This window comes from Rana temporaria, chromosome 4 (genome assembly GCF_905171775.1).
Source record: "Rana temporaria chromosome 4, aRanTem1.1, whole genome shotgun sequence".
Lineage (NCBI taxonomy): Eukaryota > Metazoa > Chordata > Amphibia > Anura > Ranidae > Rana > Rana temporaria.
The window spans coordinates 144,509,913-144,521,914 of NC_053492.1; the positions used below are offsets into that span (position 1 = coordinate 144,509,913).

The following is a 12,002-nucleotide window of genomic DNA, read 5'->3' on the forward strand; positions in this document are numbered from 1 at the left end:
ACCCAAAAAGTGGAACTTCCGCTCATTTGTCTCCTCTCCCCCTCTGTTGCCACAATTAGCACCTTTCGGGTGGAGTGGGGACAGGATACCTACAGTATCTTGTTCCCACTTTCGGGAGCCTGCGCCCCAGCCCATGACGTCACTGCGGGGCTCCCTCCTTCCCCTGCCACACGGCCAGTAGGAGTGGTTCCTGGCGTGAAGTCATAAGGCTACACTGGCGGGTTACCTTACCTGCAATGACGGCAGCAGCACTCAACAGCTGATGGAAACAGCTGTGGTGCCGACATCGCTGGACTCCAGGACAGGTAAGTGTCCTATTAAAATCCAGAAGCTGCAGTCTGTGAAGCCGCTGGCTTTTACTTATATTTTTTGGGTGGACCTCTCTTTTAAATACAGCGTGCAGCAGTATCTGTATGCTATATTAGTTATTAGTTATATTAGTTGCCATAGTCATTACCTCAAGTGAATAATACAAATATTGTTACAAAAGATCCCTTTTGTTTAGGAGCACATCGTCACCTTTTTAAAGCATTCACACGTGTAGAGGCTTCAGTCATATTTCATATTTGTTCATCTATAAGATTGTCCTAGTATGAATTATTCTTATGGCTTTGCACCATCTATTGGAAAGCTTCTCTTGCCACCAAGACTGAGTATAACGGCTTAATTGATTACATTTTTGATATAAGCACTGGTGCCTAAAGCCAACTATCAAATTTAGGCTAATCTAAATTTCTAATTTACTGTAACAGAACATAGGCTATTCAAATTTAAGACTCCTTTACAAAATACACTCGAAGGAAAGTCTAGCTAAGATCTATACAGTTGAACCAATACCTTCAAATGTTATTAACATTCACTTTACATCTGGGACTCAGAATTCTGCTATTACTAGAAGCACCAAGGTTTCATCACTTTCATTTAGCTGTATAAGGAAAATAATTGCATTGCAGTATCCCAGTACTTAATCTGATATGTAATTTAATTTGCTAGTTAAGTCGTAGAAAGATGTATGTCTCCTCTGAATGAAATAAGTTGACTGTCCCATAAATAACTCTCTGAAGCATTGACTGCATACTTTTCAGGAAGTTCTTTTTAGTTACCAAAGCTCCTACATTACCTGCTATGGAATTTAATACATCTTTAGAAAATGAAGTATCTGCAGAAGTGGCATGTTTAATGGCAGATTGACTTTGTGAGGCGGTTGCACTGCTTAGGTCATCTCGTGAGCCCTGTTTATGGGAAAGAACATACATAATTTATTCAGCACCTTGAAATCTCTCATTAATTTTTGATACAAATCTGGGCATCACAGGTTAATTGATATTTCAAGCTGAACTTCAGGGAAACTACAAATCCTCCCTTGTACATAGTTACATAGTTCAACCATAAAAAAAAAAATCATAATAATATCATACAATCCCATATACCCAATTCTATACCCACAGTTGATCCAGAGGAAGGAGAAAAACCCCAGCAGATCATGATCCAATTTGCTAAAGGGGAAAAATTCCTCCCTGATCCCCCAAGAGGCAATCGGATATTCCCCCAGATCAACTTTACCTATAAATGTTAGTACCCAGTTATGTTATGTACATTTAGGAAAGTATCCAGGCCTTTCTTAAAGCAATCTACTGAGCTGACTAGAACCACCTCTGGAAGGAGTCTATTCCACATTTTCACAGCTTTTAGTGTGAAGAAACATTTCCTCTAGAGTCTAGACGTAAAGAGTGCCCCCTTGTCCTTTGTGTTGATCGTAAAGTGAATAACTCAACACCAAGTTCACTATATGGACCCCTTATATATTTGTACATGTTGATCATATTGCAGATGAGGTCTTACTAATGATTTGTACAGGGCCAAAATGATATCTCTCTCTCTGGAGTCCATACAGTACCTCTCTTAATATCCCTCTCTTGTAGTGGGACTGCTCCCACACTGCAAGGGTTAAATGTTCATTTCGGTCTAGGGCAACAAGCAAATCAGTTTTATTTACCCAATCCTTCACTCCCACAGGCTTCTATATGATGTAAGACCATTCCCTCCAGTCTCTTCTCCCCTATGCCTAGGCAGTCAGATACCCACTGACATCATTAAGATGTGGTCCATAGTCCTGGACTGGATGTGAGGATGCCTAGGAACAGTACACCACTGCAGCATAGGTCCGGTCCCCTACAACTATAGGAGCACTTAAAGTGGAGGTTCACCCTATAAAAAAATTCTAACACTATATCCAGCCCAGTTCTGCAAATAAAATGACACTGACCTTTTTTTTTTTCCCCTGTAGATATCGTTTAGCCATAGAATTCACCGCGGCTTCCTGGTAGGGAATCCCGCGGGAGTGGGCGTTCCTATTGACATTCCAATTGATTGACATGCTAAACGACGGCGCACACAGCGCGTCACGACTTCCCGAAGGAAGCTCGGGTCGGCTCGGCTCTATTTGGCGCCTGCGCACCGGCGCCGAATAGAAGCGAGCCGACCAGAGATTCTTTCGGGAAGTCGTGACGTGCTGTGTGCGCCGTCGTTTAGCATGTCAATCAATTGGCATGTCAATAGGAACGCCCACTCCCGCGGGATTCCCTACCCGGAAGCCGCGGTGAATTCTATGGCTAAACGATATCTACAGGAAAAAAAAAAAAAGGTCAGTGTCATTTTATTTGCAAAACTGGGCTGGATATAGTGTTAGAAATTTTTTATAGGGCGAACCTCCACTTTAAGCCTTGCAAGGGAGGATTTTTATTTTCCCTGGAGTTGGGCTTTAAACCAAGTTGAATCATTAATAACAGTCAATATCATTTATCAAGCAGATTAGTAAGAAAAACCTTTAACTAATTATTACTTTTTATATTCAGCAGAACATATCCATGTGTGTGACAGTGCCTAGGCACACTCTATTCTTCTAGCCTCACAGAAGCCTATCAGGAGTTTGAAATGCCTACCCTACTTCCTCCTGCTATAAATTACTGGATTACATTTGTGATGCCTTCATAAATGGGGATTAGGAACAGAAGGAGCTGTGATTGGGTATTCTTTGTAAAGTGAAACTTTACCTCATTTACTAAGCTATGGAGCCACTTGTAAAGTGTGCAGTCTATTTGCTCTAAAGTAGAACTATAAGCAACAAGTTTTTTATTTTATTTTAAATAGAGTAAGGGAGGGTTCAAAAAAAGCTCTGTCGCTTTTTTTTTTTTTTTGCCGTCTGTGTCCTATTGGGGAGAATTACCTTCACTTCCTGTTCCATTGACAAAATAGGAGGTGAAAGGAAATCCCAGCAAATTAAGGGAATGCCTTGGGGTCTCCCAGGTCACCAGAACTAGTATTCCCATTGGAATTTTTCACTCTATTACTCTTCTAGGGACAACCCAAAATGTGTGATTTTCTTTTAATTTCACTTTCAATGATAATGGTAAATAGGACAAAAAGAAATGGGGAATCTCCCTAATGGGACATACAGAAATAAAAACCTAGTAGGTGTCCCGATACCTCTTCACCCTATCCAAAACTAAAAAAAAAAGTTTTTCCTTTAGTTGTACTTTAAGAAAATACAAAATATATTTATAAATGTCAAATATTGAATGAAAATAGTATCAAAAATCACACACATATACAAATTCTCTTCCTCCACCATGTTGTAGTGTAGAAGAACCATATTTATATATGTGTCTGATTTTTGATACTATTTTCATTTGAAGCGTGATTCCACACCGCAATTTTTTTTCCTTAAAAGTCAGCAGCTACTAACACTGTAGCTGCTGACTTTTAATAAGGACACTTATCTGTCCTACTCGCCCGCGCTAATGAATCCCCCCACCCGATGCCGATCCCTCGATCGGTGCAGGTCTGGCGCCCCCATCCACACAAGGGAAACAGGCAGTGAAGCCTTGCACTATCAGTTTCCCCATAATTTCTTAAAATAGTCAGATTTAAATCTTATTTCTATACTAGGCTTCTATATAATGTGACACATTAGACAGAAGAAAATAGTTCAGCCTAAGTAACATTTAACATAGCACAGGCCATCTAAGAAATAATGCACTAATGTATAAGATACCAATCAGTTAGACAACAAACCTACCTAAATTAAAAAGTCTGGAGGCTAAACAAAAAACATTTCACCTCCTAAGAGAAATATACAGGGCTGGACTGGGACAAAAATTTTGCCCTGGAATTCGTCCAGACTGGCCCACTTTGACAGGTCTCTTCCATGGCGGCCGGTTAAACTAGCCCCCCCCCCAGCCGGACAATCCCGCTGGCCACCCAAGCCCCCTCACCCTTCACTAGCCATTAGCCGTTCTACTTTATTACATGATGCTCTGGTCCCCCATGCGCCTCTATCCCCCCATGATGCTCTGGTCCCCCATGCGCCTCTATCCCCCCATGATGCTCTGGTCCCTCATGCGCCTCTATCCCCCCCATGATGCTCTGGCCCCCCATGCGCCTCTATCTACCCCCATGATGCTCTGGTCCCACATGCACCTCTATCCCCCCCATGATGCTCTGGTCCCAACCTGCCCTATGCCACCATAACTTGCCCTATACCACACCAACCTGCCCTATGCCACCATAACATGCCCTGTACAACCCCAACCTTTCTCATGCCACCCCAATCTGCCCTATGCCACCCTAACCTGCACTGTCCTATACCACCCCAACCTGCCCTGTGCCACCTTAGTTTTCCTGTACCACCCTAAGTTGCCCGATACCACCCCAAATTGCCCTATACCACCCCAACCTGCCCGGTACCACCCTAACTTGCCCCATAGCACCCCAACCTGCCCTATACCACCCTAACTTGCTCTTTACCACCCCAACCTACCCTGTACCACCCCAACATGCCCTATACCACCTTAACCTGCTCTATACCACCCAAACCTGCTACTATACCACTCTATACTAACCTTACTTGCCACTATACCGCCCTATACTATCATTTACAGGGGCTGGTTTGGGGTGCGCCCTGTGACCATGCATGGTGCTGGGCAGCCTCGACAGAGGGGAGGGGGGGTGACACCGACCGCACCAGGTCACCCCAACCCTAAGACTTTTTTAGGGGACAAGAAAAGATGGCTACCCCAGCAGTTCTGATATCTTGTCTTACCATTGAAACCAGTAATGCTAACAGTCATCTATGAGGCCCAGTGAGTTTGCCATGAAATATTGGACTTTGCAAGTAATGAGCACTGATTTTCCTTTAAAACTAATTTGTAAACTCGATAAGCTGAATCTCCAAATGCTCTAACTAAAAATTTAAGAAGTTGGCCTCTGTAAGCAGCTCTGTTACATTCCTGTCTCAGCATGGCAACGAGTGATACAGACATTTTCTTTAAAGATCAGAATTGCAAGCAGTTGCTGTAAAGGGTACATGTTCATGTTAATACATGTGTTAAAAGCTTAACCACTCAGTTAACCTTCCCTAGTAATGATCACTCTCAGTCTGGTGATGTTTAGATTTTTGTTCCTGTCAAGAAAAGCACGAAAGAGTGCATTGGTGTGCATATGTATACGCAGGTACACTTAGCCATACATGTACACGCAAAGGTTCACAAAGGTTTTGCATGCACGCGCACATCTGTCACCTATGCTGGCACCAAATGGACTATTTAAACTGAGCTGCTGCACAGGATCAATGTTGCTTGGTCTACAGCGTTCCTTGTACAACATGCAATCCGTTCCTGTGTCTGATATCCTGCTATTGACCAAGTCTGCCTTTGAATACTCCTGAACTCCATCTGTCCTTGGAATACGTCTCCGCCTACTCCTTGTTGTTGATTTGCATTACCGTTGTCAACTACGATCCGAATCCTGACTAATAATCTGTCATATGCTTACACCTAATTTGACTGCCAGCTACCAACCCCAGCTTGCCTAAATCTGTTTATCATCTGGCAGCTACTCAGCCAGTACTTGCTGATCATCTTTCTCCTGCCTGGCCAGTGCCTGTTGATCATCTACCTGCTGCTCAAATATCAGCTGCCTGCCAAATGCTTGTCAATATTCTACCTGCTGCCAGCTAAATGCCTTGTGATCAACTACCTGTTGCCAGCCAGCACCTTCTGGCCCACTGCCTGCTGTCCAGCCAATTCCGGTCAAGAACCAACCTGCCATCAGTTGTTCCTGCTGTTCTCGTATCTGCTGTCTAGTTTGATCCTGTGGATGCATAGACCAGTGTTTCTCAACTCCAGTCCTTGGGGCGCACCAACAGGTCATGTTTTCAGGCTTTCCATTATTGTGCACAGGTGATTTTATCAGTTTCACTGCCTTAGTAATTACCACAGCAGTTTGATCTGAGGGAAATCCTGAAAACATGACCTGTTGGTGCGCCCCGAGGACTGGAGTTGAGAAACACTGGCATAGACAACCTACCCGCATCAGCAGCGGGAAGAATGATCAGGAAGTTGTGCCACTCTGTGCCCTTATGCCTCCTTTCACTGTACCAGAGACTACAAGACAGAAGTGTAAGAGAGGCCTTGCTCATTGCATCAGGCTCTTCCATCATGTGTGTGACAGCTAGAACATTCACACATGATGAGGCTATGTGAGTTATACACCACATTTTGGTTTCAAAGATGAGATCTGAAAATGATTTTGTCACCAGGTCCATTTTAAAACGAAATTGCACCTATAAAAAACGAAAAAAGGCTGACAGGCAGGATTTGTATGACCCATTTGGTCTCATCTGTTGTAAACGCTTCTTTTTGCCTGTCAGCATTTGTGTACACTTTCAGATGTGTTTTCCTTCACCCCCTCCAACACATTATTAAACACTTACCTGACTCCTCTCACCGGTCCAGTGCTGTTCCTGCTGCAGCACTGCTCTCTTCACTTCCTGCTTTCACAGGAGAAACTGAGGGCAGTGGGAGCCATAGCTGGCAGTCAAACTTAAGAGGCATCAGGGGTGTGGCTTACTGATGCTGTGTGTCTATGGATGCACACAGCCTGCATCAGGAGCGCGCTCACACAGGTGCCCCCTTAGCATCTGGCTTGCTAAGGGGGCACTCGGAGGAAAATGAATCGGTACTGCCAGAAAGGATGTGAGGGACTGATGCTATGATATAACACAGAGCAGGTAAGTATAACACCTTTTTTATTTTAAGGCAAAAAATTTAACTTTTAATATCATTTTTACAAAACTCCAACAGAAAACCTCTTCGCAGCTCCACCCATATGTTCACCTTCATATTTTTTCTTTTTCTACCTAATGCTAAAAATTGGCAAGTAGTTTTGTGAGGCTGTCCCTGTTCTCTCTGATGCAAAACTGTCCTTAAGCTGGCCAAGTTCTATCAAACTCTCATTTAGGAATTCAGAAACCACAAATATAGTACTGTAAAATTGACAGCAGGATGTTTTTAAAGAGGAATAATTGGCCAAAATGTACTAGAGAAAAAGAGTACAGGGTGATGCTTTACTTCAAGAATAATAAGACTGCTGATGTCGCAGCAGCGTAAAACTGGGCAGTACAGGACATTTTTTTTAATCAGGGAGAACTGGCCAAAATGTCCTAGACAATAAGAGTAAAAACAGATGCATTACTGCAGCCAGCTAACTCTTAATGAAGATCAAATAAATAACAACCTTCAAATACTACCCCCTGAAATAAAAGCTTATTTTCTGTAAAGGGAGACCTTGCGGCACATTTTTTTTTTTTAAATGTGGGGGGGAGTTGCTAAAAGCGACATCTGACCTTAAGCCTGGGTTCACACTGCCTTTCCAGAGCGGCTCACAGCAGAGGTCCGGACCAGAAGGACGCACAGGACCTCTGTGCGATTCGCACCGGAGTTTCTTCGGAGATGTGTGAACAAGGTTCATAAAGAGCCGGTCACAATCTCAACTCCTGACATACGAATTGGATGCGGGAAAAACCCACATGGATTTCGCAATAGTGTACACCCAGCCTCAAGTAACCACAAAATAAAATAATCTCTTCTTATCCTTTCCCTGCAACAGTTTTCAATACACTGACACTATCTGGTGCAGCTTTGCATGGTAGCCAATCAGCTTCTAACTTCAGCTTGTTCAATTAAGCGTTGATAAAAAAAAAACTGGAAGCCAATTGGTTTCTATGCAGAGCTGGGCCAGATTTTGCACTCTCCAGTTTTAATAATTCAACCCTTATGTCCACCTTTATATTGTGAGGGGTGTGGCCATAACAAAGCCCCCACTATTTGCCCTTCTAAGCCAGCTAAGTGCAATGTTAAAGGGGTTGTAAAGACAAAAGTATTTTCCTCTTAAATTAAAGTCTGACAGTAGCTGATAAAGTAAAAAGTAATGTTTTGCATTATAACTAATTTGATACCTGTTGAAATCGAGCGGTTTTATTCACCTCCGTCACTCCTGAATCGTTATTCTCACTGACTTCCTGGTTTGCGGTGCGCATTCATTCTTGCTACATCACGGCCTAATGGGAACTACAGTTCCCATTAGGCTTAGCCTCCATGCCTGTGAGGGATAAGAGAGCATCTTCACGTAGGGCTGTAGTCATAGGGACGGGGTGAGCACATTCTGCTTTCCACCATGCAAAACAGCTCAGATGCTGGTGGAAAGCAAGAAGAGGAGTGACAGGAAATTTTCAAACCTGGATTACTGTATTTTAGAGGTCAAAAGGAAAAACGAGGTAAGTGAAATTTAAATTCTCTAGCTTACAGCAATCAATTGATCTAATAAAAAATTAACCTTTAGTGTTCCTTTAAACGGCCTTGCAGTGCATTATGGTTATAAAATATTTAGACAATTTTAAGTATATAAACAAGTCATCCCTAGTAGATTACTGTTAAAGGGAATTACTTTTTAAATTAAACCCAATGCCCTTTGCTGTACCTGAAAATCAAATAGCTTTGATCCCTAAAATACAAGATTTTGGGCAAAAGGCAATAATCAAAAATAAAATGTAGTAAATTGAGTTTTATTTAAAATACATTAAAATGCCTACTTGCAAGTATGTAAAAGTCACAGCCTTGTGCACCCAGCTGTAACAGAAGGTAAAATATAAACTCATCTGCCCAATAGCTCCTCTATACTGCTTACCTAGTTCCAAGTCATTGATTATTAACACTACAGTTTCTATATGTTTTAAAGATAAGGGGCGAGCTAGGAGTCTAATCTATAAAAAATGCATAGTGTCAGCATTCTCTTGGTTGTAGTGTGTGTTAAAGCAGATTTCTATAAAGCATATGTTGGATTATTTAAATTCTTCAGATAAAACAGGCACCATACACAATTAAAAATAGATGTAGTCTACATGTATTATATATTTACAAAAATGTTGTCTGTGACAAATGTATAACATCATCAGCAGCATTTTTCGCTGCATTGTATTTCAGGTTATAATGTAAAGCTTTTTCATATTGAAATGTGGGGTGGAATATTTCTTATTTAAAAACAAAAGACGAACACATAACATATTATTGAATACCATTTTATTTTTATTTGGTGTTTTACACTCATATATAAAAAATAGTATTTCTAAATTTTTGTACTTCCTTATTTAACCACTTGAGGACCGCCGCGCGACGATATACGTCGTCAAAATGGCATGGCTGGGCACAAGGGCGTACATGTAAGTCCCCTTTAAGATCCCAGCCATGGTTTGCCAGCTCGCCGCCGGCGGCGCGTTTGCGACCCGGTCGTCTTCTCCGTGACTGTCCCCGTGGGAACAGCGGACCCGATCGCCGCCCGTGTCCCGCGATCGGGTCACAGAGTGGAAGAACAGGGAGAGGTAAGTGTAAACAAACCTCTCCCTGTGCTTTCTAGTGTGGCTGTCACTGATCGTCTGTTCCCTGTGTTAGGGAACGACGATCAGTGACGTAACACGCACAGCCACGCCCCTCACAGCAAGAACACTCCCTTAGGGCACACTTAACCCCTACAGCGCCCCCTCCTGGTTAACCCCTTCACTGCCAGTGTCATTTTTACAGTAACCAGTGCATTTTTATAGCACTGTTCGCTGTAAAAATTACAATGGTCCCAAAATAGTGTCAAAAGTGTCCGATGTGTCGGCCATAATGTCGCAGTCACAATAAAAATTGCTGATCGCCGCCATTACTAGAAAAAATAATTATTAATAAAAATGCAATAAAACTATCCCTACTACCCCTATTTGGTAGACGCTATACGAAAAAAAGAATTACACCTCTAGATTTTTTAAAGCTATTATTGGCCAAAAATTCTAGTATACTACCAACACTCAAACATGCAGGAAAAACATTAAGTCACAATGTGTGATAGCATGAAAACCTACACAACTAAGTTATTATCCTCCTTGAAGTACACAGGCACCACATGCATGTGGTGTGTAATTATTTGTTAAAGAGAATTACATGGTTTGTTCTCAATCATATGTTGAAGAATGTTGTAAATCACTTTATAAGTAAGACAGAACACATTTATTCATGACCCAATGAATATGAAAAGATCACGCAGTCCCTCTGACTGTTTAAGGCTGTGGATGCATAAGTGAGAGGAAACCCTTTAGAGCCTGCTAAAATATAATGCATACATGCAGTTTGTTTATATTGATAAAATACCATTTACAAGCATCCAACTTCCGTATCAGCTGGCATATTTACGTTCTTAACTTACCTGGTTGGAAGTATTCACTGTAAATGGGAAAAAATCTTTCATGAATATTCGAGGCATATTATCCAAGAGAATACCATAGAGGGGCAAAAATAAAACAGCTATTTGGGCCTGCTTTTCCTAACAACAAAAAAAAAAAGAAAAAGAAAAATGATATTACTGAATGTGTATTAATTAATATTATGTTGTTTTACATTTTTACAATGAATGATAAAACAGAATAGCGGTTTATGTATATAATGCTCTGTGACAAGGAAAGATCACATATCCACAGACAACATCAAGAAATAATTACCTTATCAGAGTATCTATTGTCAAAAGAGTGTTTAGCCATAATGTTCTTTAGTGCTGTGAGGGCGAGGTGGCGGATATCCTGGTCTTCTTGTAACGCCAGACCAACCTCTCTGAGAAGTATGCCAATCAAGAAGTGCTTCCGGCAGAAGTCATCAGTCAAGGTGTACTCTGGCATGTCTTTATCAAAAAGTACAAAGAATACTTGTTTAATTGTTTATATTTATGAGGATAATAAGAGAAGCAAGGCTCTTATGCTGACTGTTTTACACCAATATTAATACCTGGCAAAGAACTTTGCCCCCTATGTGTTTTTTTTTTAACCACTGAGCCTGTTTTTCAGACTCCGTGTTTACAAGTAAAAAACTATTTTTTTGCTAGAAAATTACTTAGAACCCCCAAATATTATATATTTTTTCCTCTAACACCCTAGAGAATAAAATGGCGGTCATTGCAATACTTTTTGTCACACCGTATTTGCGCAGCGGTCTTACAATCGCACTTTTTTGGGAAAAAAAACACTTAAAAAAAAAAAAAACAACAGTAAATTTAGCCCAATTTTTTAATATTGTGAAAGATAAAGTTACGCCAAGTAAATTGTCACGTCACGCTTCAAAATTGCACCCGCTTGTGGAATGGCATCAAACTTTTACCCTTAAAAATCTCCATAGGCCATGTTTAAAAAATTCTACAGGTTGCATGTTTTAAGTTACAGAGGATGTCTAGGGCTAGAAATATTGCTCTCGCTCTAACGATCGTGGCGATACCTCACATGTGTGGTTTGAACGCCATTTTCATATGCGGGCTCTGCTCACGTATGCTTTTGCTTCTGCGCGTGAGCTTGTCGGGACAGGGCGCTTTAAGGAAAAAAAAATCTTATTTATTTTACTTTATTTTATTGATTTAAAAAAAAAATGTTAAGAAAACAAATGTGGGTCACTTTTATTCCTATTACAAGGAATGTAAACATCCCTTGTAATAGAAAAAAGCATGACAGGTCCTCTTAAATATGATGGGGTCAAAAAGACCTCAGATCTAATATTTGGACTTAAATGCAAATGCCCTCACTCATATCCATACCTAACAGGACACAGGACCCGATTGCCTCCGCCGCTACCGGCAGCAGCGGAGGAGGG

At 41.4% G+C, this 12,002-nt stretch overlaps 1 protein-coding gene across 13 annotated transcripts in view; it reads right to left on the bottom strand.

Annotated features, from left to right (window-relative positions):
- DOCK10 (dedicator of cytokinesis 10) overlaps positions 1–12,002 on the bottom strand; it is a 433,376-nt gene that overhangs the window by 105,380 nt on the left and 315,994 nt on the right. For all 13 annotated transcript variants that reach the window (XM_040349133.1, XM_040349131.1, XM_040349129.1 and 10 more), the window contains 3 exons: positions 10,871–11,046; positions 10,579–10,695; positions 1,121–1,232 (listed from right to left, as the gene is read on the bottom strand). In XM_040349133.1, the coding sequence (XP_040205067.1) occupies positions 1,121–1,232; positions 10,579–10,695; positions 10,871–11,046 (405 nt within the window). The remainder of the gene's footprint in view (positions 1–1,120; positions 1,233–10,578; positions 10,696–10,870; positions 11,047–12,002) is intronic.